This window comes from Kogia breviceps, chromosome 12 (assembly GCF_026419965.1).
Source record: "Kogia breviceps isolate mKogBre1 chromosome 12, mKogBre1 haplotype 1, whole genome shotgun sequence".
NCBI lineage: Eukaryota > Metazoa > Chordata > Mammalia > Artiodactyla > Physeteridae > Kogia > Kogia breviceps.
Genome location: NC_081321.1, coordinates 32,027,157 through 32,053,192, shown reverse-complemented (window position 1 = coordinate 32,053,192; position 26,036 = coordinate 32,027,157). Strand labels below are relative to the sequence as shown.

Here is a 26,036-nt window from a genome sequence, read left to right as displayed (position 1 = left end):
CAGTGTGTATAACTTTATTGTCTCCTTCAACCCTGAATCAGGCAGGCAACTGGTAGAAGAAAAGAGGGCACTCTGTTACCCTGTCCCACCACAAAACATCCGTGCTCTATGGCTCTTATGCCTGTATTTAGCTCATAAATCATCCTGCCTTGTCTAAACCAGAGGGTAGACCTCATCTCCATCCTCTTAAGCTCTCTCCCACCCTCTTTAACTCTGAGTTGATCCTTTTCAATGTCTCCCCTCCACTGCTACTGTGTTCTACCTCCAGTACACATTTTTATTTATTTTATTCTGAGCCCTAAATACCCCTAGAAAAGAATTTGTACCTTCTCCAGCCCCTTCAGCCCTGGTAGGAACTATTGGATGGATTTTATTTTTCCAAAACCACCCACACAGATAGGTTGGAAGCAAAGGTCATCTTTGCTTTGGAAAGAGATTCTTGCCTCAAGCCAAATGCACAATAATCAGGAGCAGAGGGACTTTGTGTTCCCTCTCTTCAGCCAAGTTCCTTGCAACCTGTTTGCTATTCCTGGAGTTAGAAAGAGAGGGGAGTACTTGGCAAAATAGAGGCAAGCACCAGGAATCGGGACTGTGGTCTCAAGTTCCTGAGTTTTAACTGGGTCATTTCTGAGTCAGGCCACTTTTTACAGACAATCTCAGCTTTGGAAATCAGATTGTAACTGTATAAAGGCTGTCAGAGGCTTCTTTCGATAAAAAACTAAAATGTTGTATATTAACCTGGTAGGTATTTAAATCTTGGTTTTACTTCTAAGTGTACATTTCAAGCAAAGGGATCCAGAATAAGAGACATACTCCTTACTTTAATATTCAGGTCAAAAGACCCCCTTTAGAAGATTTTATTCTGATAACCAGCCATGAGCACTAATCTCCAGATCTATTTTCAAATACCTTTAGTCTATAAGGCTCAGAATAAAACAAATTCTGACTATTCTTTGGAGGAAAAGAGAAGCAAGCCTCATGGGTATCCCAAGGCCAATAGTCACAATTGCCTGGCAACCAAGCTTTGTGGAGCTCTGCCTTCAGACCCCAACAACTAGTTCCCTGAGCAGCCTCAGAACTAGGCAGAATGACCTCCAGACTAAAAAACAGATGCTTCAAAAATAACTCCAGGTAATATAATCCCACCTGTTCTAGATTCTGGGAAGTTGCCACAGTGAGTTCTGCTATTTCCTCGGGTTTTAAATACAGCTTGAACCCTTAGGATCCTCCATCTCAATCTAAAACCCAAGTATTTGAAACTACCCAGAAAGAATTACCCACTTGGGGATCTAGCTGAAAAAGCTGGTCCATTGTTTCAGAATGAAAATGGACAATTAAAGGACTCTCTCTGGCTCTGACACAACTACTCAGTGTGATGTTAGAGGCTGTAGACCCAACCTGTAGATCATCGGGCAGGACTCAGAGAAGAGCCAGAGGTGTGACAATGTTCCTTGCAGAGAAAGAGAATCGGATTGTTCTCTGAATTCCCAGAAAGTGTGATTCATCGATTCTCTATGGAAAGTTTGCATGCTGCCTCATAAAAACCCAGAAGTTTATCTTTGAAATAAGAGCAACAAAAGTGAAGCTATGGAAAGGCAAAAAATAAAACAGTAAATTCTAAAATGTAAATCTCCTACAAGGAGCCTAATGCTTTTTCATTTTTTTAACCTATCAATTTGACAAAGATTTAAAAAGAAAATACTAAGTAAAGGTATGGTGGAAGAGATGCTTATATACTGTTGATTGGAATAAAACTTATTCCACCTTTCTACAGTGTAATTTTGTAGTAAGCTCATGGGCTTAAGCATGCGTACACTCAATAATTTAACTCACAAATGTCTATTCTGAGGAAATAATCTAAAATTCAGAGGAACATTTATGTGCCGTGACGATAATTGCAGGGGATTGGTAACAATTAATTCTAGTCTTCCACAAGACAGAACTTTAAATATAAAGACACTTGCTTCTCCTTTTTCAAGAACATATCTGAGGTTCTCTCAATTGCTCCTCATAGCACAGTTTCCAAGCTATTTTATGTTCTGGCCAACATTCCTTTTACACACACACACACACACACACACACACACACACCATCACTAACAATATTCTATAATTTTTCCTCTGAAAGTAGCAGCATAGAATCCAACACACATTCTAAATGTGACCTGAGCATCTTGTAGAACCCTAGGAATGGTATCAGGTTTCTGTTGTCCATCCCCAAAAAGTTCCAGAGAAGTAATACTTACAGTAGATTGTTTTAAAGATCTACAGTCTATTATTTCATCTCATTATTCTAAATTTAATCATTGGAATGCTGAAAGTTGGTGTCTTTGAAAAATATTTATTGGACACCTTAACTGATTACCTGCATGAAACTGAATTTAACCCTATACCTTCCTTTTTCAGTGGACACCACTGTAAATAAGAACCACGTGATTTTAATTTCTGCCCTGGTTGTAAATCTTTTTTTTTCCACTTCCACTTAGAACACAGTCACAAGAACTTTACTGACCAACTAACAGGAAGAACATGCAAGATAATCTACAAAATAAGTTTTTCTAGAGCCCATTGGAGAGCTGAGTTTGTGAAGAAATCCCATTAACTAAAGTCATCATCAGTAGAGTCACGGGGAGAGGAGGATTTAGTCATAGACGTTCATAAGAAAAAGGCAGTTTAACTTTTCATAGATGTTTAAAGATAAAGTGCAGGCTGGCATGGCTATTTTGAATCCCTGGGAGCCCCAAATCAAGGAGAGTCCTTACCTGTTGACTAACGCTTTCTCTGTAGGCTTTACCAGATGCATTCAAGAAAGTTCGGAAGCCCGGACAAGAGTGCTGAGAGACCACCCTTAAAGGCACAGACACCTCAGATCTGCTCAAATCTAAGAGCAGAGCAGGAAAATTGAGACCCTGCATGCACTCTGAGCCTTACACTGGATATAAGTGAGTGCCCATGTGTAGCTGGGTGAGTGGTAAGAGGGTAACAGAGATTTGCCTCCCATCTGAGGAGCAGGTGCTTTGGTTTTTTTTGTTTGTTTGTTTGTGTTTTGCGGTACGCGGGCCTCTCACTGTCGTGGCCTCTCCCGTTGCGGAGCACAGGCTCCGGACGCGCAGGCGCAGCGGCCGTGGCTCACGGGCCCAGCCTCTCGCGGCACGTAGGATCTTCCCGGACCGGGGCACAAACCCGTGTACGTGTCCCCTGCATCGGCAGGCGGACTCTCAACCACTGCGCCACCAGGGAAGCCCCGGAGCAGGTGCTTTGGATCTGTGAAGTCTGAGGGAAGGATAGGAGAACTGAGAAAATTCTCCCCCACCACCCCAGCACTCTGTGCTTTAGACTGATTTTCAGACAACAGCTGTCTGGGGCAGGAGAAGGGGAGGAGCAAGAGCCCTCGCTGATGTCCAAGCTGGAGAAGAAAGCTGAGGTCTGATAGGAAGACTGGAAAACGTCCAGACATGCAACATGGGGGAAAGGTTGTGATCCTGTACTCAAAACACTTGAAGCCTGTATAGAACTGAATTTAACAGCAAAGCTCAGATCATGCCAATGACAGATTAGATTGACTCAACCCCTGAAAGAATGACATGAATTTTCCTGGGAAAAAAAAAATTTCCTCTACTGTTCTTTTACACACAATGTTTGAAAATCAATCAACACACACACACACACACACACACACACACACTGTCCACAATCTGTGGAACACATCAAACAATCTAACATATATTTCACTAGAGACCAAGAAGAGCGAGACTGGGACAGAGGAATATCTAAAGAGATGATGTCTGAGAATTTCCAAAGCTGAAGGAAGATATCACCTCAAAGGTCTAAGATGCCAGTAAACTGCATCTGGATAAATATATTCTCATCAAGCTGAAAAGCAAATACAACGGGAAATCTTGAAAGCAGCTAGATAATATGGACACATTAAATACAGGAATATAAGGTAAAAAGAATAGTTGACTTCTTGTCAGAAACAATGAAGGCAAAAAGACGAACACACTTTATTAAGTGCTCAAAAGAAGCAGCTTAGAACATATATCCAAAAAATCACTTAAATATTAAAAGAAAACTATTTGTTCGTGTAAAAAAAAGCTGAAGGTCTTTGACTCCAACAACCTGAAGAGTTAGACATGTTAAAAGAAGTTCTTTACTTAGAAAAATTATAACAGATAGAAATCCAGTTCTACAGAAAGCAATGGAAAACCCAGAAATAGAAAATACATCGGTAAGTATGAAGGACTTAGAAACAACTTTCAGCAACTGAGAATAGAAAAGAACTTCCATCCAAGATGCCCTTTATCACCAGGGGCATAAAGCGGGGAAAAAAGCTGTCTACCAAGAAAATAAAACTACCTTTTAAAACTGAAAGCAAAATAAAGACATTCCCAGATAAACAAAAACAGAGAATTTGTTGGGAGCAGACCTGACTTACAAGAAATACTCCAAAAAGTTCTTCAGGCTGAAAGCAGTTGACCATTGACAGTAATTTGAAAAAACCATCCAAAAAAAATAAGGAGCACTGGTAAAGGTAATTATGTAACTAGAAAAGTACAAATACATATTTCTTCTTTCTTCTCTTATCTGATTTAAAGGCCATTGTAGAGAATATCTATCTATCTATTTATCTATCTTTATCTATCTACTTATGCATTTACCCATACACATATACATATGTATAAATGTATATATACGGTGTGTGTATGTAATAAAATTGTGTTGGGCTTACAGCATATAGAAATGTAATATATTTGACATAACTTAAAGGGACAGGTAGAAGCGAAGTTGTATTACAGTAAGAAAATAACATCAGATGATAATTCAAATTGACAGAAACAAATGAGGAGGATCAGAAATGTTAAATATTTAATATGTTACTTAATGTAACAAACGGTAAATATATATACTTGTTTTCCTTTCTTCTCTTAGCTTCTTTAAGACATTAAAATTACAGAACGCAATAATTTCAGCAGTTTATTGAATTTGCAACATACATAGGTGTATAATATATATAATATAGATGTATGAATAATAATCCATAGCACAAAAAAGGGGCAGAATAGAATACTGCTAAGAGTAATGTTTCTATATCTCACTGATATTGTTGGTAAAAATATGAAGTTTACTGTGATAAATTCCATTATACCAGGTAAGCTCTAGAGTAATCATTAAGTTTTTATATTTAGAGAATTTCATTAAATTAGTTGAATTTTTATGCTAGAAAATATTCATTTAATGCAAAAGAAAGCAATAAAGAAGAAATAAAAGGACATAAACAAATGAAACATTTAGAAAGCAAAAATATAGTGGCAGATATAAATTCAGCTACATCAATGATAATATTATATATCAATGGATTAAATAATCTAATCAAAAGGCAGAGATTGTCAGACTCGATAAAAAACAAAATCCAACTATATGCTGTCAACAGAAAATATACTTTAGATTCAAATATACAAATAGGTTGGCAATTGTAAAAGATATAACATGCAAACAGGTACCATAACAAATTGGAGTGGTTATGCTAATATTAGAAGCATCCTATTTAAATGCAACTCTTGCCTCCCCATCTCCCTTCTCTGTTGTTTTTCTTTATCACTAATCACCATGTGACTTATTATATATTTAATTAGTTGTTTATTACTATCTCTCCTACTAGAATGTAAGCTCTTAGAAGGTAGGGTTGTGGCTTTTCTTTTGACTTTTTTTTCCTCTCTGTTTTATTCACTGCTGGTCAACTATGTATCTAGGACAGGTTCAGGCACACAGTGGGAGCTCAATAAATATGTATTTAATGAATGAGCGCTATGGGCTCTGATCTAGTTGCTAGGGATAGCACAGTGAATCGAACAAAATTCTTCACCCTCATGGAACTTAATTTATAGTGGAAAAAATTTTTTTAACGGGAAGCATATTTTAATTGAGCCATATGTTAAGCATAATGTGGTAAGCATGGTAAGCACTAATGGAGATGATTGCAATCATTATTCCTTTTTCAAAGCCAAACCTAATTTTAACCATATGTTTATTTATTTCATTTGCTCTCTAGTATCTATAATTAATATAAATTTGGCTAGATATTGATTATTATCTATAGTTTTATCATTATCATCCATTTTCATTCTATTTAGAGAAGTAGAAACTGCTCATGCTTTATGTTTATCAAATATCTAAACAGTTTTTTAAATTGTTTTTCAAAAGGTCTGATTTTGCCAAGTATATTTATAGACTATTCTTACACTCACAAGCATAATATAATAGAAATGTTTCACTTGTTTCTAATTCATTTGAACTTCATACACTTATGTGGAGAATTACTTAATGCTAAAATATATCCTAAACCCTTGTAACAGATTTCAAGTTTATATTTCATTTATTGCCCATGATAGGAAGAAATTATCAAAAAAAAAGTTGAATCTAAATTAAAACTTCTCAGGGAGCAATACAAATAAATTCTGTTATGTTAAGATCAAAGTGAGCAGGTTTAAGATATGCTGGGATTAATTCTTTTTCATTTTTTTAAAAAGAGGAACATTCTATTCACTTTTGTCTTTTTTTCTCCCCTCTGGTGACAACTGAGAACATATTTCGATGTCTCTTCTTTATGCATGTAAAATAAATTCTGACAACTGCAAGTTTGGTTAAAAATATTGTCAACAATGACAAAGATAAACAGGTTATTTTATCAAAACAATCCTCTATCTTCTTTCATGTTCTATGAGAAAATACACTGATGTGTGATATTTGAAGACTAGTGATGACAAATGGCAATGGTAATAACTTACATACAAGGAAAAGTACCCACTTGCTCTTAATTAGTTTTTGTCTGTTAGAAAATCTTAATATGAGAGGAAAAAAAGGTTGAGGTACTAAACTTCTTTAAAAACCTGTTTTGAGGAAATTCAAGCCAGATAAGAACATATTCAGAAAGTAAAAAGTTATGGTAGTAAGATTTAGGTACTTAATCTTTATGATTAATTGTGTCTTTTTCTAGAATGCAGAACTATAGTGCCTATATAATTGGATAAAAAGGGTCATAAATAATAAGTTATAGATGCCATTTGCCAAATCCACCTTCCTTATAATTTTTTCCTAGTACATCTTGGGCTTAACACGTAGCCCAAATAAGAAACCCAGGAGACCTCTCTTTGCTTCCCCATTATAGATTTAGACATGCTGCTTCTTCCCCTATAGCTTTAAAACGTTTAGTTTGCTGTGGTTTTCTTTACTACTAAAAACATTGGGATGGTTTGTTTTAAGAAAATTTTCAGGGTCGATGATAAAATTCTTAAAACATCCAGGTTTTTTTTTTTGTTTGTTTTTGATGAAAGAATTCATCTCAAAATATGAACAGATTAATCAAACAAATAAAACTCACCCGTCTTTGCATCCTTCCAGTCATCTGAAAGAATAGTCTTGGTCTGGATAGTGTATTTAGATATAGGACTATGATTGTCTGAACCACGGCTCCAAGTAAGTCCCACAGAAGTGGCCCTAATGTCTTCTATTCGCAGACCACCTGGAGGGCCTGGAGGGCCTGGAATGAAAATTTGGGTAATGAATCAATGAATCCCAGCTAGTGAATTAAGTGCACATTAGAATACAAAAATGCCCTCTTTGCAATTAATCTAAAGAACATTTACACGATGAAATAAGTGGTGTCACATTCCATTTAAACATAAACTATAAGAAGCAGTAATAATGGTATTTATGGTTTTTACCAAATGCTTTCATGATGTCTCTTTTTATGAAAGGAGATAAATTCTGTCCTTTAAAAATGGCATTATTATTATATTATACATATGATACTCCTTGACTCATAAAATGCATTTGGCATCAAATGAACCTGACATAACTGATTGTAGCACAGTGATAGTTAATGAATGTTTGCTGACTACATGGGTCAGAGCTGACAGCACAGTCCAGATAGGAGGATAGTCAGTCGTATGTTTCATTCTGTCTACCCAAAAGGAGGCAGGACATATAACTCTAAATGTTATAGATAATTTATGTTACTTGGAGTAGAAATTTCTGAGAATGCTTGTATGTATCATTTTGGATAATGCATTTCATGTTAGTTAAACTAATAGAAATAAATAATATTAAAAGAAATATTTCTATTTTTATAAAATGTGGAAAACAACTGTCAATTCAGATATACAAGGAATGATCTGAAAACATCAAATAATATACTGAAGAGTCTTAGGCCAGAAGAATTATTACTGTAGAACATAAAACAATGTTAAAAATAGGCTTTCAGAGATGCTTCATAATTCAGTATTAATTTTATTCTCTAAACTGAGAACACTGTTCTGGGTGGTAGAGATGACAAGATAAATGAGACATAATTTTTAGGTTTTGAACAGCACTTTGTCTTGAAAAGGGTGAATTGGCCCAGTAAATAAGTAACAGTAATAGACAGTAGTGAATGCCAGGATTATGGTATACATGGTATACAAGATACTTATACCTTGCATCATGATTTCTTCCTTGTAAAAATGTTTTAAAAAGTCCTTTGGGTGGTAATGTGGCATCTATCACTTACAATGCTAAAGAAGGCTCTCAGTTGCCAGAGAACTCCTAGAATAGACATTTCAGACAGTGACATCACTTGTTTTCTTTGCACCAGAAAGGAGGCCATCCCCAAATGAATTAGGCATAGTGAATATAATAATCAACAACTTTGTTAAATGGCAACTATTTTGTTGAAAAAGTATTAAATAAAACAAAGTTTTAATCTTTTAGCTGAAAATAAGTGCCTTCCTATTTAAATGTCAGATCAGATGCTTTGTCTACTTGGCCTTTTTTCTCCACATGGGCTTTGGTCTTTGCAAAGGTATAGACAACACCACAAACCTTCTCCAATTTCCTTGCAGTTGGTCCCAAGGAGGAAAAGGTGTGTGTAGATCAACACAACTGCATTACTACTAATATTAAAATAACACAGGACACAGCCTATTGATGTTAGTAAATTTTATTTGGAATTATATAACAAATTAATAAAGGTAAATAAATTTTTGTAAATGTATAATCTGTAATAGTATTCTTATACTTCCTGATGTTAATTAAAAGTAATAATAATACACCATCCAAAATTAATGAAAATAGCCGCATAAATTGTATAAAACACATTTGATATTCAGAAAGAACACATTGTATTTTTCAGATGTAAAAACCACATTGAAATACAATGCACATTCTTGATCAGAACCACGAAGTTCCTTATTTCACATGAAGTATCATCCCAAGTCAATTACTGAGTGGAATATTTCAGAGTATTAAAATTAAAAATTAGAAATGAAAAATAAAAAATATAAATTTTAAAAAGAAGAGAAAGTCTTACAGTGAAGGCATTCAGACACTTTTCCTGAGCATAAAGTTATGGCATTCAGAAAATGTTAAAGGGAATTAAAGGCAAAATTGCCATAGGTTAGTCTTTTATCATTAAAGTGAAAATCATTTCCCTGCTATTATTCTGTGAAGTTCTTTGATGGCAAATGAATGACCTTCGCAAAGTCAGATTTAAGTCGCATACTATTAGTGTATCTGTTGGGACATTATATGCATGATAATTTATCCAGTCACCCATTCACTGAGGAACAATATTGTTGAGCAAAAGACTAATTATACTTATGCATTTTTTTCTCTGATATATGTCTGGCCTATAGTGAGTTCTTAGTAAATATTTGGTGAAGTCATAAATAAGTTTATCACATTGACCTTCAGACAGTTCTGTAAACATAACAGTCATCCACAATACAATCTGTATTGAAATACTGTATCATCATAAGAAGGTGAAATTGAGAAAACAAATGGAAAGGAGTTGGTTGATATTCCCAAAACCACTGTGTGGCAATATTGTTTGGTAATGGCTCACTTTGATATAAAGTAGATTTTTCCATCTAGTAATTAAATACAAATATCCCCCAGAAAATACCTAAGAGAAAATATACTATTAAAGAGCAGAGATTTTACAGTTAAAAAAGGCTTGACTTTAAATCCAGTGCCTTGATTTATCTTGGGCAAGTTTCTCAAATTTACTAAACTTTCATTTTCTCATCTATAAAATAGGAGTAATAAAAATTGACCAGATAGGACTGTTGTTAGGACTGAAATAAAATCTTTAAAGAATGTAGTGTTAGGCCTGGTCCAGAAGAAGTCCTTAGTAAATTGTAGCTATTAATGTTATTATTGTTACACCTGTAAGAGCTTTCTGGGCATCTGAGCTATATGACAGGCTTGTTAATAATTAACAGGGATTTGTTTACCAGGTTGTTCATTTATCACTTGTTTCCACTCAAAAGTAAGGTGTTTCTAGTAAATATGATGGAGGTAAGGAATGGCTGGGGATGTGAATGCCCTCTAATGTGTACTAAGGAATCAAGATGCAGCAAAAATAGACTGGTTCTCTGGAGACAAACTGGGCCAGCCCTTCACTGTCTCCCAGAAGGAAGCTTTTCTAAGCAGTGTAGCTGATGTTACTTGTTCAGATTTTCTGTTCAGAATGGAGAAAAAAGTGTTGTGGTAGAAAATGAAATAATGCAGCCACTAGATCCTCAGCACAAAGGCAGGCATTTAGGAACTGGCAGTCATTCTGATTCTTTCTTCAGTGACAAAAAAGCAATACATAATTCTGACTCAGAGTTTGTTTGTTTCTTTTTAAAGCTCTCATCACTGTGCAAACACTTTCAAGAAATCTTTAAGGAAAGAACTGAAGCGAGGGAAAATGGAAGCGAATGGACAGCTAGATGTAGGTTACTCCACTATTACTCTATCGGTACACCTTTCCAGTTTCTTAGGTGTCCTCAGGCAGATAGCTAATGATTGCTAAGAACACTATATATACCAAATTTAAATTATCATGAAACAGAGAAATTGGTCAGAGCGAAAGGACCTTTGGAATTTGACCTGTATTTTAAATGCCTAATTATATTAGATGACGAATTATTTTATTCTTCCTTTTTTTTTTCTGTCTTTTGTTTTTATCATTAATGATCCATAGTGGGAATAAAAAAAGAAGGAACTGGAATATTTCTCTGACTAGCCCTGCAAAGGTTTTTCATCAGTTCTTCTCACTATTAGTAAATACTAAGGGAGTTGGAAAGAGAAGAAAATGAGAAAAAGAGAAAAAGAGATAGGAAGGAGGGGATAAAAAGGTATTCCAAGTATGCTTTTTGTTTTTAGTTTTTATGAATATGGTTTTATCTATACTACTTGCTTGTCAATGCATACCCCCCATGCCCTGGAGTTCTGAAATTCATTTTATTAAGCTTATATATCATGTCCGTAAAACAGTGCTGCTATTTTTGTTTTCCGATTCTTCCAAATGCTGACAGATGCCGTTAAGTGTGGACATCACTAACTGTGTTAGGCCCGTCCAACTGACTAAATGCCTCCTTTATAAATTAACAGTACAGACTTCAATGTTGATTCTTTGCGTCTCCTTTTCCTTTTCAATATCACAGTGTTCAACCACTAGCTTTCTGTACTTATTCAGGTAGAGACTGCCATTATGGACTGTTCTTCCTTTTTTATTTGCATTACCCTCTATTTTTCAATTCTTGTTTTTCACCCATTATAACCCTTCTCTCTGGCTTTAAATATCTCTCTCAGAAATTACTGACTGAGAAAGCTCCAAAAAATCTCACCTATGGGGGATAATGAGTAGTCTATCAAGATCCTTGTTGGTGTTATGTTTCTACATTGTGAGCCCTTCAAAATCAGGCAAAAGGAGTCTATAATTACTGAGGCTTTTTTCTGTCACTTTTTTTTACACAGTGGAGGCTTTGGAAATAGCCAGAATGGTCCTTTATCATCTGTGGTTCAATGCAGTTTCACTGGCCACATCCATATTCTCTTTTCCTAAATTTTTCTAGGTTCTCAATGTTTTTACTATTAAATCACTGACTACAGGCAAATATTGAAAACATTTGGCTATGTAATGTAGATCACACACACTTTAGAGATAACTGAAGCCAATACCTGCACATTTTACAAACGGATGCTGAAGTTCAGAAAGGTTATTGCCAGAATCAAACAGCTGGTCTGTGACAGAGTACAGAAAAAGACAAGAGACTGGGTTTCCTGGTACAACCCAGGTAAAGCGAGAAGAAGCCCGTTTGAAATTCAGCCCAAATGTGTCTGTCCACAAAAAGCCTGCAGAGAACTACCTGATAACTGACACATTTATACTGTGGTTCTCTTGGATTTGTCTGCATTTTTAAAAAAAGTATGAACTCATAAGAGCATAAAATGTTAGTGAATCCAAAAAAGGAAATTTATATTGTCTATTTTAATAAAAGTAATATATTTTACTAAGTCCTTATTATATCTGAGTCATTACTAAATCTTTTATAATTCTTAAAAATAACCCTATGATGTGGGCACTATTATTTTCACTATTTTACAAATGAGGAAACCCAGACATGGACAGATTAAATAAAATAACCACAGTCATCCAGCTAGCAAACGGCAAAGCTAAGACTTAAACTCAACTGATTTGCCACGAGACTTTTCATTAACTATAGTAAAAACAATCATTTAAAAACAGCATTATCAGCTTCAAATTCAAAAATGGTATTTACTGCTTTCCTTTAGAGAACTTTTCTGTTGGGGAGAATATGAATTACTTGGGCACTAGTGTATATTATGGGAAAAATGACAAAAACTGCGATATATTGACTATAGCTTTTTAAATCTTTTTGTGATCTGTTAATTCAGATAAGTGAAGGTAAAGATGTCACCCATTTATAAATTCCTACTACATGCCCAGTTTTATTTATTATCGTGAAGGGATTTGTTAAACTTTCCTAAATTTTACTAGTGTTTTTAGAAAAATATACCTATGTGTGAACAAAATACAGATGTGATTTCCACTCAGTTTTCTTTCATATTTAAAGTAATTAGAAGGAAAAATGAACATAAATACAATTATTTCTCAATTCTGCCATTTCTTCTTTAGGAATGTAGTAACAGTGAAGTAGTTTTTAGACATTTGAGGTAAAATAGCAGGAAAAAAATTTTCAAAATGATTATTCACACATTATAAGCTGACTATAGTTTCTCAATCAATAACTGAGACTAACTTTCCCATAAGTCAAGTGGGATAGAAGATTTGAAACTGGGATCCTCCAGGATTAAACACGATGGATGCATAGTAGCTATGGCTATACCCCAGGCGTCACCTGAGTCAGCGCCAATACTTAGGCAGTAACCCTAACGCACTTTCTCCCTCCGAAAGGCTGACCAGCTCTCTAAATAACTGTAGTTGGAACTGGACCCAAAAAAACTGCTGGTCCTGGGCTTCCCTGGTGGTGCAGTGGTTGGGAGTCCGCCTGCCGATGCAGGGCACGCGGGTTCGTGCCCCGGTCCGGGAGGATCCCACATGCCGCGGAGCGGCTGGGCCCGTGAGCCGTGACCGCTGCGCCTGCGCGTCCGGAGCCTGTGCTCCGCAACGGGAGAGGCCACAGCAGTGAGAGGCCCGCGAACCGCAAAACAAACAAACAAACAAAAAACCAACAAAAAAACCTGCTGGTCCTTCTGGGACTCCACTCCACATACGCACACATTTAATGCAAGCCTTGGCGCTAAGCAGGAAAGACATCTCAGTGTCATCCTATTTCCATTTGTAATCGCTCCGTAAGTAATTAAAAGCAAAGCACCACATACGAATATCCTGTGGTCCACTGTTTATTTTTACCAAAAGAGCAAATGTTAATGAAAAGTTTAAATGTTAAGAAAACAAAAAACTTTCAGTACAAATTATCATCCCTTTTAAAATAAAATAATCTGAAAATAACAATGCTGAAACAACATCAGTTATTATTAAGGCACATGGCTTCTTCTTTACCAAAATATGTCAGAGTCTCTTTATTACTACATGCCCCTTCTTGCTCTGAAAATTAGTTAAGACAACAGCTTTATTATAAGGTCATAAAACACAAATTTGTGTGCACTTGTTAAAGCGTTAAGACTGTACTAAGATGAAGCTGAATATTAAACATCTCTACCATTTAACAGGAATATAGTAGTTTTTTAACCTCTAAAATTGGTATTTTAACCTCTTACATTGTTAAAAATGAACGCAGATCCCTATTAGAAATGAGAATGAGGATAAAGGAGCTAAATGAATCTATGTAATTCTAGTTGATATTGATGCAGTTTATCTAAACAAAAATATTCTCCTTTTCCTGCCACTTGTCATGCTTGTCATGTGGTTTCCTTTCTAACCTTTATTCTTTCTTTCCCAAACTATCTTCCTATCTGATCTTGGTGGTATACGTTCAGTGACGGACTGTGGACCACGATGCTGGTTCACGCACATCTCCATGGCAGCATTTATGGATACATGACAATCTCTAATTATTTTAAAATATCTTATTAAAATGACAGTTGCCCTAGATCTCCAGTCTAAATCCTAAGAGGCTTCCTTCTGTGACAATAATTAACACTAGAAAATGAAAAATGGTGGAAATAAGTAACATTTTGAACAAGAGACATGTATTCCTTTACGAGAACTAATCAATTATTTTTTTAACTACATACATATTTAGGGGTCATTACATATCTCTCAAAGCTTTCCTAAGAGTTCTTCCAACCACAGACGGGAATTCTAGAGTTACTAAATGAGAAGTTCATATACTATCCCACCCTTAACCATAAACCTGTTTAAGAAGAGCAAATTATTTCTTGTAAAGAAATAAGAATTTTAAACATGTCTCTTTGACCAAAGGGTGGAAATGAAAATATTTTCAAATAATGATATTTAAGCAGTTCCAGAAAGAATTATATACACTTCAATTTTAATCTGCCATTTCTGTTCATGTCCTTCCAAAAAGTCTTGACCTTCCTCTCAAAACAAAAGATCCAAGAAGGCTGATGCTAGGAGTTAACAGAATTAAATGTGCATACGTGCTGTTAATGGCTTAGTCATCTTCACTTAAATCTTGCTACTGAGATGACAGTTTTCTCCACATGCTGACCAATTTCACTTCCCTGTCCCAGGAATTGTTCCAAAAACCTTACAGAGCCATGGGCAGTCTTCAGTTGTTTACTGCTGCTTTTCATCTTTTCTTGCCAAAGAATATATATGGCTCCAGGATACAAAAGGCCACTGGAATAATGCCCCCCCTTAGCTTACATCCTAATTAAGATGACTCATTAGCAAATTTGACAACAACAGTGTTCATTACCTGCTTGGGTAAATCAAACAGTCCGTTCAGTGGCAAATCTCCTGTATTATAATTCACCAGTTCTTCATTTTTTTTTCAGATAATGAGCTAATTTCTGAGGTACGTAATTTCAAAGAAAAACAGGACATGAAAACACGAAAATTTTACTTGGCCATTATATGATGTACTGTGTTAGTTCAGTAGGCATTTTTCAGATATTAATGAAGCTATACAATTATATTTTTAAATATCATTCTGTTCAAAGTGTGTTTAGATGTTCAAAAGGGAAAAAAATCCTCTAAGAACTAGATTTTGGCAGGGGGAACTGCAGAAGCTACAAGACTGAGTTAATTAGTAAAATCTAGTATAATATGTTAAAAAAAAAAAAAAAAAAGGTTTTCCCACAAAGAGTGAGTGTCAACGATCACCAGGTTGGAGGCAGGCTTGCACAGACGGGGAGAAAAGGATCCGCCATGTTTTTCTCTCCATCTTTTCTGTTTTTACCTGCAAGAGGAAAGATCAAGGCTGAAGGGCAAGTGTGGATGCCCATTTAGGAGCAGGAAGCCATATACTTCAGGAATTTGCCAAGTATCCTTAATGGGTAAGTTGAAATAACGAACAAAGAAAGACATCTTCTAAACACTGTAGATGGGAGTCCAAAAAGGAGAAGGCTGAAGTGACAAGCTTTGGCCCAATCAAACCTGTTTCCCTCAGAAATAGTGACTGACTTTGTAAAGAACAAGAGTTGTAACCGGATCCCTTCCTCCCCTTTAAAAAAAACTCAAATTCCTAGAGCCTTTGTAATTCCACTCCACATAGTACAAGTCTACCTATACAAACATATGCTCATGCCCTTCAAGGCTTCTAAGTAAGAAAAAAATCCTGAGGATAAATTTCAGCAGCGATTTATGAAACTTAATCAGAGGTTGGGGCTGGAAGTCATGGGAACCTGTGTCTTGATTAATATTATATTTATTGTTTATGTCTATATAGACAATAGCAAAAGGGAGGGAAGTAGAAGAAAATGTTTATAGAAAGTCATCAAGGGCAACGTGTGAACTGGAGTTGTTATTATTCTCTTTCATAAATATGGACTCTGAGGCTTATGATGATTAACTGACTGGCCTAAGACCACAGGTTATTCAGCAGGTGGAGTGCGTTTCTAATCTATGTTTGCCTAATGCCAAAAGCCATACATTTTCCATTGTGCCATGCAGATCTTTTAATGACTATACACATATATTAGTATAACTATATTATTATAGAAAAGTATAGTATTAACAAGATGGTCATCCTCCTATGTTCCCTAACCGTAACTAGGGATAGTTTGATTATTATAATTAGACCACTTGATAACTACTAGTGCCCCCCTGGTTATAGTTATTTAAGTAGGAGAAATAGTATCTAGGAAAACTGCTGACTGCTTATTGCAAATTTAGTCCTATGATAAACGGTAACAAAGGTCACAAAATGCATTTGTCTCTTACATTTGTCTTCCAAAACGTAAGAGATTTCCAAGTCTTTTGATGAGAACTGAAATTGCTAATTTTAAATATATTCTTTTTTTCTCCCTTTTAAGTGAAGTTTTGGTAGTTTTGCGGAGAGAGGGGGCCGTGAACAGTCACACAGGGAGCCTCCCCAGACGGTTGCACTTTGGAGTGCCATTTCTGGAATTAGTAACAGAGGCTTCCACCCTCTGCAGGAACATATCAAACAGTGGTCCTCCAACTTGTTTAAACCACAAACATCAGAAATACCTGGTGTGTTGCAAAGAGGAACAGTCCCTTGCCCCAGAGAAATTCTCAGGGATGTGCGGGGGGGCTCAAGCACTAGCTGTTGAGAGCCACTAAGAGACTGTAGTAAGATGATGCTAAGAAGTGTATACCTCAGTGTGACAGAGCCCAGACTGTTAGTGACACACCAGGGATCGCTACCTTCTAGTGGGTCACAAGTTATTTGCTACTAAGAATATTGAAAATTCATAAGTTTGTACGTTATTTTTTTGTGTAAAAATGCAGTGGATTCAGGGTTATCGTTTTAGTTATGCTAGCTCTTGTTCACTGTGCACTTTCAAGATAAGGGAGTTGGTGTTCCAGCAGTGCCCTGGGAAATGCATGTGGGCCACAACCAAGTCCCTCACCTCATCCCATGTCAACAGAGTGACCATGACAAGCATTGGGCAGTTAGAAATTAAAATGGCGTTTTAATTTTTTGGAAAAAAAAAAAAAAGACCCTTTGGATTTATTCCAGAATCTGCATTCACTCATGAGTGTACTGAGCAGTTAAACATTATAATGGAGAGGTGTTGTGGCAGAGAGAGGACTGGGAGCTCCCCGCTGTGGTGATCTAATGAGATGTCCTAAGCCAAATTTAGATAACGGATGGGAGACAGGGTTCTGTCACACAAGGACCGGGTCCTGTAGTCACCTCTGAAGAGGAAATAGGGAAGGCACAAACTATGAAATAGCTGGATTTGTAGGCTACCAATGGAGATTCCATAGTCGGTTGTAGTACCCTTTTACATTTCTCCCTTTTGCTTTGAGTATGTCTCTATTAATCCCAGTGATGATGGTAGCTTGAGGACCTATGTGACAGGAATTTAAAAGGACTAAAATCTCCTCTCTACAGCTTGTTAAACTGACCACAGGTTTAGAGGGTAAAAGTTTTCTCTGAGTTTCCTTCATTTTCATTTGCTTAGGTGTAAGAAATTCTGTGACCCAATCAAATTCCCAGGGCTTGGGCTGGTGAGGTTGGCCGGTGGGAAGGAGATAGATGGTGGTGGCAGGCAGCCAGTCTGCAAAAGGCACTATGAGGAAATAATTGCACATTCCTGAGATTTGAAATGGCAGACTTTACAAAAATCACACCAAAAAAATAGTTTTGCTTAGAAGGGATTTTATACCATTGAGTCTTCTGCTGGTTATTTTTTCCATAATGAAGCTAAAGCATTTTCTCTTCTCTTTTAAATAAAATGAACCAAAAAGAGAAGATATTATGAAATTCTAATTTCAAATAACTTAAAATTTTACTCTCTGAATTAACTTTGAATTTTCAATGCTTCAGAGTATTTGGGTGGACAATTTAACAAACAAACCATATACCAATGTGAAACAGATGTACAATAAAATTATCTGAACTGATTTTTATATTTGGGAAGTTAAACACTAAAGAGAAGTGAGAAAAAGTAAGTTATGTAGTGAATTGGAAACACTGATAACTGGCCAAGTTCTGGCTTGATCATGTGAACACTAAGGAATATTTTCATTTCTTTTTCTATTTCTGTTTTAAACTTCCTTTGCCCATGAATGGATTACCAGTCCTTCAACGACTACCACACAGCAATTTTGTTAGGATGACATGATAAAATGTATATGAAAGTCCTGTAGACACATACATTCTAATCTAAAACACTTAAACATTTTGAATGTACTATTTTTAAGGCCAAAGAACACATTATAGAATCAAGCATAAAAACCTTCTACTATGATTTATCATTTTTGCTGTTGTAATTATAATTGTATGACATTGACTACATGAAAACATTTTAAAATTATTATAGCTTTCCCTTTTTATTAGACCAGTCATAAATATATTATGGGCAAAAATAAAATTGCAAAATCTGCATCAGTAACTTTTCTATAGAATAAACATTTCTTACCAAAAAAGAAAAAGGCCTACATTTTAATTTTTCCACATTGATTATTTTATCTCATTGACTATATCTGAATTAGTGTTTGATTATATTATGTTACAGCAATGAACTGGGTGTTATATGTGAAGCCAGACTGCCTATATTCAAATCTTGTCCTTTTACTTAGTAGCTAAATGATCTTGGGCAAGTAACTTAGCCTCTCTGGTACTCAATTTCCTTATGTGTAAAATGGGGATAATGATAGTATCCATCTCTTAAAATAGTGCTGTTATAATTAGCGTTTAGGGACTTCCCTGGTGGCACAGTGGATAAGAATCCGCCCACAAATGCAGGGGACACGGATTGGATCCCTGGTCTGGGAGGATCCCACATGCTGCAGAGCAACTAAGTCTGTGCGCCACGACTACTGAGCCTGCACTCTAGAGCCCACGAGCCACAACTACTGAACCCGCATGCCACAAATACTGAAGCCCATGTGCCTAGAGCCCACGCTCTGCAACAAGAGAAGCCATCACAATGGGAAGCCTGAGCACCACGCGAAGAGTAGCCCCTGCTCGTCGGCAACTAGAGAAAGCCCATGCACAGCAACAAAGACCCAACGCAGCCAAAAAATAAATAAAATAAAATTAATTTTAAAAAATAAGGCTTTAATAAATATTATGTATCCTAACATAATATAATAAATATATGCTATGTAATTTGTATTTTGTTATAAAATATACTATTTAATTATGTCATATATTATACATTAACTTATATAATTACATATCTTTATTTTTCATTTTATATTCATAATATATGTCTTTTCACAGGATAAAGATTAGAGTTGGAAACATATAATATTTTCCCAGCAGAATTTAGAATTATTTTTTAAAATATGAACTAATTGCCATTTATTCATGTCCATAAAGACTTTTGGATATCACTGGTTATCTGTACTGCTTGTAATTTGATGTAATTGTCAGCTTAATTTGACATTACTGTCTGGTAAGTGGACACTGATGTATAAAGCTCATGACGGGCCAGTGAAGTGGAGTGTCTAAAAGCCTGCCAGGCTATTAAGTTCTGTAAATCTTTCCTGCTTTCTCTCCTGGAATCAGAGTGAGGAGAAGCAAGTTTGCTGATTATTTTTCAAGGGAATCATGGATACAGACTGACTGTGTAGCAAAGAATAAATTCCAGTTTGCCAAAAGCTGACTAGTTTGATTGTAAGACAAAGAGAGTCAGGAGCAATTAATTGAAGAAGAGAAGAAATCCTACAAGGAAACTTCTCTCACTGTACTCCAGTGAGGAAAAAGAAAAGTAATCTAAATTTATATCAGTGCAACCTTCACAGTGTCATCTACCAGTTTATAACCCTCACACAGTTATGTTTCAATTTTTGAATTTGTTAAATGAAGGGTTAAACTAAAGCACTTTCAAGATCCATCTTAAAGCTTAAAATATCATGACTCATTCTGAATGAACTACATACTTTGTTGATATATTTGAACACTTCCTTGAATTTATGTCAATTTACATTGAACTGACTTTGAAAAATACAATTTCAAATTATTGATGTACTTCCTAACTTTAGTAGTAATTGGGAAAGCTGCTTTTACTAGGGCTTTTATCAAATAGAACTACTTGTAAGTTCTAGCTTTGAAACAATCAAGCTACCTTGTAAATTCTGTATTTATTATAAACAGATACGCCTTTCAGCTCATTATTTCAGCTTTAGCTTACAACAGTTATGGAGAACTGGCCCTCAGCAGCTTTTGAATTTGTTGATTCTCAATGGAAATGAGAAAGCTTAATTTCTGGGCAGGCTTCGCTATTAATAGATGTATGGCTGTGGTTTAGTGCCAAGTGGGGTCAGGATGCCTCCGAATGGCGCCCTGTAAGTCGTTGCTCCAGCCAATGTGGGCAGAGGGGGCCATTTTCCTGTCTCAGTCCTGCAAGGACTGACGAGATGGAATCTTTAGTCTGTCTCTGTGGCAAACTTTCTTGGCCAAAGCAAGTGGAAAGCAGAGGCAATTATCCAAATATCTGAGGTAAATGTGTGTTTTTCTGACCCAAATACTTGAAAAACTACCTCAACTATTCTCTTTGATTTGACTCTGATGATCTGGACACATCTTACTGCCTGTATAAGTGAATCTCTTTTCTGGATGTCTTCACATATGCATGTGTGTGTGTGGTGGGTAGAGGTGGTAAGCTGTGTGTGTTCTTGTGCATCTGTCTGGCTTTGTGTGCACACCACATGCAACTTTTTAATCTGTTCTTCCTAATTTTATAGTGATTAAATTAATTAATTTAAAAGTCCTTTTGAATTAATTTAGGCATGCCATGCTTAAATAATAATTTTGAACATAAATCCACATTTGGTTATTTAATAATAACTTGAATATAGGAATTCTTGAACACTGGGTAAATATTTATGCCAGATACTGCACAAATCTAAATCCTGATCTAGCACCAAGAGTTCCACTAACTTTTAACATGACGGCAGACTCACCATCCTTTTGCTTTCACAAATAGCCAGGGTCCCTGAGTTAGCCATACAAACAGAATGCTAAATAATCCAACAGGTGGTAATTTAACGTTTTTAAATAAATGTCTTTGTCTTTATTTTTCCCACAATGTTTTAAAAACTCAACTACTATTTATTAGCATGTGCTGGACAATGGATGGGAAAGCAAGAAGAGCAGAACTGCAGTCAGTAACTTTCACCATTTAGTAGCAGCAATTCTAGAACAGACTTGGTAATCGTTTGGGTACTATACCAAATTAACTATTGAAAGTTTTAGAGTATTAAAGTATTACAATTTTAAAGCACTAGCTACAGAAGTTTTAGAAATTAACTATAGATTTTATTTATTCCTACTCTCTGGAAGAAGCCTAGGTTCCAAAATGATTGTCACGAAATAGATGGGTAATACAAGACAAGCCTCTTTCTCTTGAAGTCTAAATTTTGTAGTATAAAGGGATGGAAATTTTCTAGATGACCTCCAGGATTAATTCTAGATTTAAAATTGTATATTCCAATTTTAACATAAATGCAGATATTTCATGTAGCTACTCTGAAGAAGTTGGAAGGAAAAACGATGTAACTGGTGCATGATTTTCCAATAATAGGGCCATTAGAACCCTTTTATCTGAGACAAAGAAAATGTTTACTTCATATTTTTTAAGAAAGAGTACTAATTAATCTGGAACAACATCTCCAAGTAAATGGTTCAAAATTGTTTGCCTGGATAGCGAAGAGAGGTATGCTCTGGATATGAACTCTGCTAACATAGAACATCTGGGAGTAACAAATACTCAAGAGCATTTTCTGTTGAAAAGACCATTGGCCAACCATTACGATTGTTTAAAATACAGCAGTATTATTCAGACTAAGAAGTATACTGACAGCTTCCAGCGGGTTATTTATTTGGTTATATTACCTTAACTTAGCCAACACAGGATTTAAAAGTGGGTTAGTCGTCAACCAAAATGACCTCCTTAAGAAAGAATCTGGTAACCATGTCATTAGGCCAAGTAATAAAAACTTCAGGGGATTACATCAAATAAAGATGACATTTAACATATCCATTTTCATTCTGCAACTGTATTTTGGCATTAGAAATACACACACACACATTTTGGCATCCATACATATACACACACACACACACACACACACAGAGTATTCTAATCTAAATAAAAATCTACATAAAACTATGAATATAAGCTTCTAATATAAAAATATAAATACAAACTTAATTTGGGGATGCAATGATTTACACAGTTTTGTATTATCCACTGGCCCTTTAGTTACACTCTTTCCTAAATGTTTCCAAATTTCACGTAGCACAGGTTAGTGCTGAGAATCAGACTAAAAGCAGAGAGTGCAAGTCTTTTTTCTTTTGTTTGTTTTTAAATCTCAGCCTTGTACTAAGAAATTTTGTTTAATATGGTATATAAGATGTAAAAGAGGGGGCAGATGTGAAAAGTATAATCATGATTGCATTTTCTGTTTTGGCAATTTTAGCGACAAACATTATGTTCAGCCAGGTGTCAGGAAGGTCCTCCCAACATTCAGTAGCATTGCCAAGGATATTTCTAATACAGCAGAAATGACATGGAAAGTCGTAAAACACAGACGTCAAAGCCTCATTTCTTGCTTTTGTGGCCTAATTTTATGGTCCATTTTCAATGCTGTCCAAAAGTGCACTCATAAAAGAGAATTTAGATTTGGCAAGCTACATAAATGTTCCCACAAGTGCTGTCAGATAAACCCTGAAACACTTTTCCTTCTAAATGACACTTTTTTTTAAACTGAAAACCACTAAGTCCTCCAGAAACATCTTCTGCTAAAAACATTCATACAGGGCTGTTGATGTGCACCAAACCTTACTTGATGAAACAACCCGAAATACACGTTTGTGGGACCTATTAAGTACAACCTTTATTACAGTAACAACAACAGAAAGGAAATTTGTATCAATCCTCTTGATTTGCATTTTTATATAAGAAGCCTAAAAACATTTGAAGTCTAATAGCTGGTTCTTTTTTTTTAAAACTAAAAATAGTTTTAAACTGTAAAGGTCTTCTAGATATTAAGCAATTTGTAGCTGTTTGAGTTATAAATCCCTTTGGCTATATTATATGCGACTCTGTCTTAAAGTTTTGTTCCAAAATTACCTCTTTCACTAATACAATAATAATTTAAATTGATGTCAGTATATGCTCTGATAGAAAAAAAATTAGTAAAATCTTCTATAAATTACTTGAAATGCCATAAAAACAAGAAATGGCATTACAATCTCTTGTAAAGTTATCTTCATTTTTGTATCAGTGCTCTAGCTGGGAAATATTTCATCATATTTTGTTTTGGTTTTTTTTTTTTACTTACTGTTGACACATAGATTGAGTGGTTCTTGATTAACTTTAGAGTTTTTTTTGTTTTGTTTTGTTTTTGTTTTTGCGGTACGCGGGCCTCTCACTGCTGTGGCCTCTCCCGTTGCAGAGCACAGGCTCCGGACGCACAGGCTCAGCGGCCATGGCTCACGGGCCCAGCCGCTCCGCGGCATGTGGGATCTTCCGGGACGGGGGCACGAACCCGTGTCCCCTGCATTGGCAGGCGGACTCTCAACCACTGCGCCACCAGGGAAGCCCAACTTTAGAGTTTTTGAAGCTATCTTATTTGGTGTGACTTAGGGCTTAAGTGTAGCTGTGCTAAAATGATATGAGGGTAAGGGAAAAAAGAGTTAACTCTTTTTCTCACCACCTGGACTGCCTTCCTCCGTTTCCATGCCTCTCCTGTCCTACGTCAGAGCTCCCTTCCCTGACTTCTAGCCAAATATTCATAACAGTTTTTCAATTGTCTGTTGATTGACTTCTATTTGGTTTGAACAGGACGAACTGGAGGAAAAGGGGACCTTACCATCTTTTTGAAACACATTTCTAATGTAATTTACCCATTCCATAAACAAAATAATACAGCTTTCAAACTATTTTCCAAGAATTCCCTACAACAATAATTTCCAAAAGCCATTTAAAGACCACTTCATCACAAGCATCATGGGGCATTATTAAAAATACAGATTTGCCAGCCCAGGCCAGGTTTAAACACTTGGTCACTCTGGAATGCTGTAATTTGATGCCCTCCATAATGACATGCTTTAAAAATATATCCAAAGGGGAGACAGAAATGCATAGGGAAAAAGGAGTAAAGGAGGGTTCTGGGGAAAGAAGTAGAATACACACTCTCTTCTACTGCCTTCGGTAATTCAACCCTGGTCCCAAAGCTGCAACTCCACCAGGTCCTTCCCAGGCCTGGATCCACTTCCTTAGAAGGCAGTTTGGTGGCCATCACTTGTTCAAACATTACCTCTGGGTTTGCCATACTCTTTGCCTTCTAGTAATATTATACTATTTTTGAAAAAAGAGCCCATATGTACATATTTTCTTTATATTTTCAGTATATTTTATGTCCAGTGATTTTTTTCTTAAACTTTTTTTTGGAGATAATTATAGATTCACATGCAACTGTGAAAATTAATACAGGAAGGTCCTGCATATCCTTCACTCATTTACTCACCATAACTTTCTGTATAACTAAATACAATAACAGAACCAGAAAACTGACATCAACATAATCCATCAACCTTACAGTACAGATTTTGCTAGTTTTACATTCATGGAGAACTGGCAAAAATAAGTTGCACACTGATCAAGTTGACAGCTGCTTTTACTTCACGTTTCTATTAAAACAACAAATCTATGTATGTATATGAGTATGTGTGCATATTTTATATGGTCAAGTATAGAGAATGCATGAAAATGATAATCACAAAATATAGGGGAGTGGTTACCTCTGGGTTGGAGATAGGAGAGGAGGTGAATGTGGTTAAGGAGGGAGGGGACCCACAAAAGGCTACATCTGAATAAGTAATGTTTTACTTCTTAAGCTGAATGGTGATTACATACATTACATTCATTTGCTAGTTTTACATTTGCGTGTTTATGTGTTTGTTTAGTTCTAAGAAACTTTTAGTTTTATCACATGCGTAGACTTCTAGGACCATGACCACAGTTAAAATACAGAACAATTTCATCATGAGGATCCCCTGTTGTACCCTTTCATGGCTACAGCTACTCCCCTTCCTCTAGCCTCCCTAAGCCACCATTAATCTACTCTCCATCTCTATAATGTTGTCATTTCAAGAATGCTAAATAAATGGAATCATACAGTATGCAACCTTTTGAAGTTGGCTTTCTTTCACTCAGCATTAATTCCCTTGAGATATATCCAAATCGCACACATCAATAGATCATTCTTCTCTTACTGCTAAGTAATAGCCCATGGTACTAATATACCACAGTTTGTTTAACCACTCACCTGTTTAATGGCATTTGTTTCCAGTGTTGGGCTATCATGAATAAAACAGCTATGAACATTTGTGTATATATATTTTATGTGGACATAAGTTTTAATGTCTTTGAGATAAATGTCCAAGAGTGCAACTACTGGGTCCTGTAGTAAGAACATGTTTAGAAACAGCCATACTCTTTTCCAGGGTGGCTATACAATTCTACATTTTCACCAGCAATGTGTGAGTGAGTGACTCTGTTTTTTTGCATCACTATTTCTTTTTTATTTTAGCCATTCTTATAGGTATGTAGTGATATATCACTGTGGCTTTAAATGTGCATTTCCCTAACGGTTAATGACATTGAACATCTTT

At 35.9% G+C, this 26,036-nt stretch overlaps 1 protein-coding gene across 6 annotated transcripts in view; it reads right to left on the bottom strand.

Annotated features, from left to right (window-relative positions):
- Positions 1-26,036, bottom strand: part of CNTN1 (contactin 1) — a 353,678-nt gene that overhangs the window by 65,772 nt on the left and 261,870 nt on the right. For all 6 annotated transcript variants that reach the window (XM_059080718.2, XM_067009071.1, XM_067009074.1 and 3 more), the window contains one exon: positions 7,379-7,537. In XM_059080718.2, the coding sequence (XP_058936701.1) occupies positions 7,379-7,537 (159 nt within the window). The remainder of the gene's footprint in view (positions 1-7,378; positions 7,538-26,036) is intronic.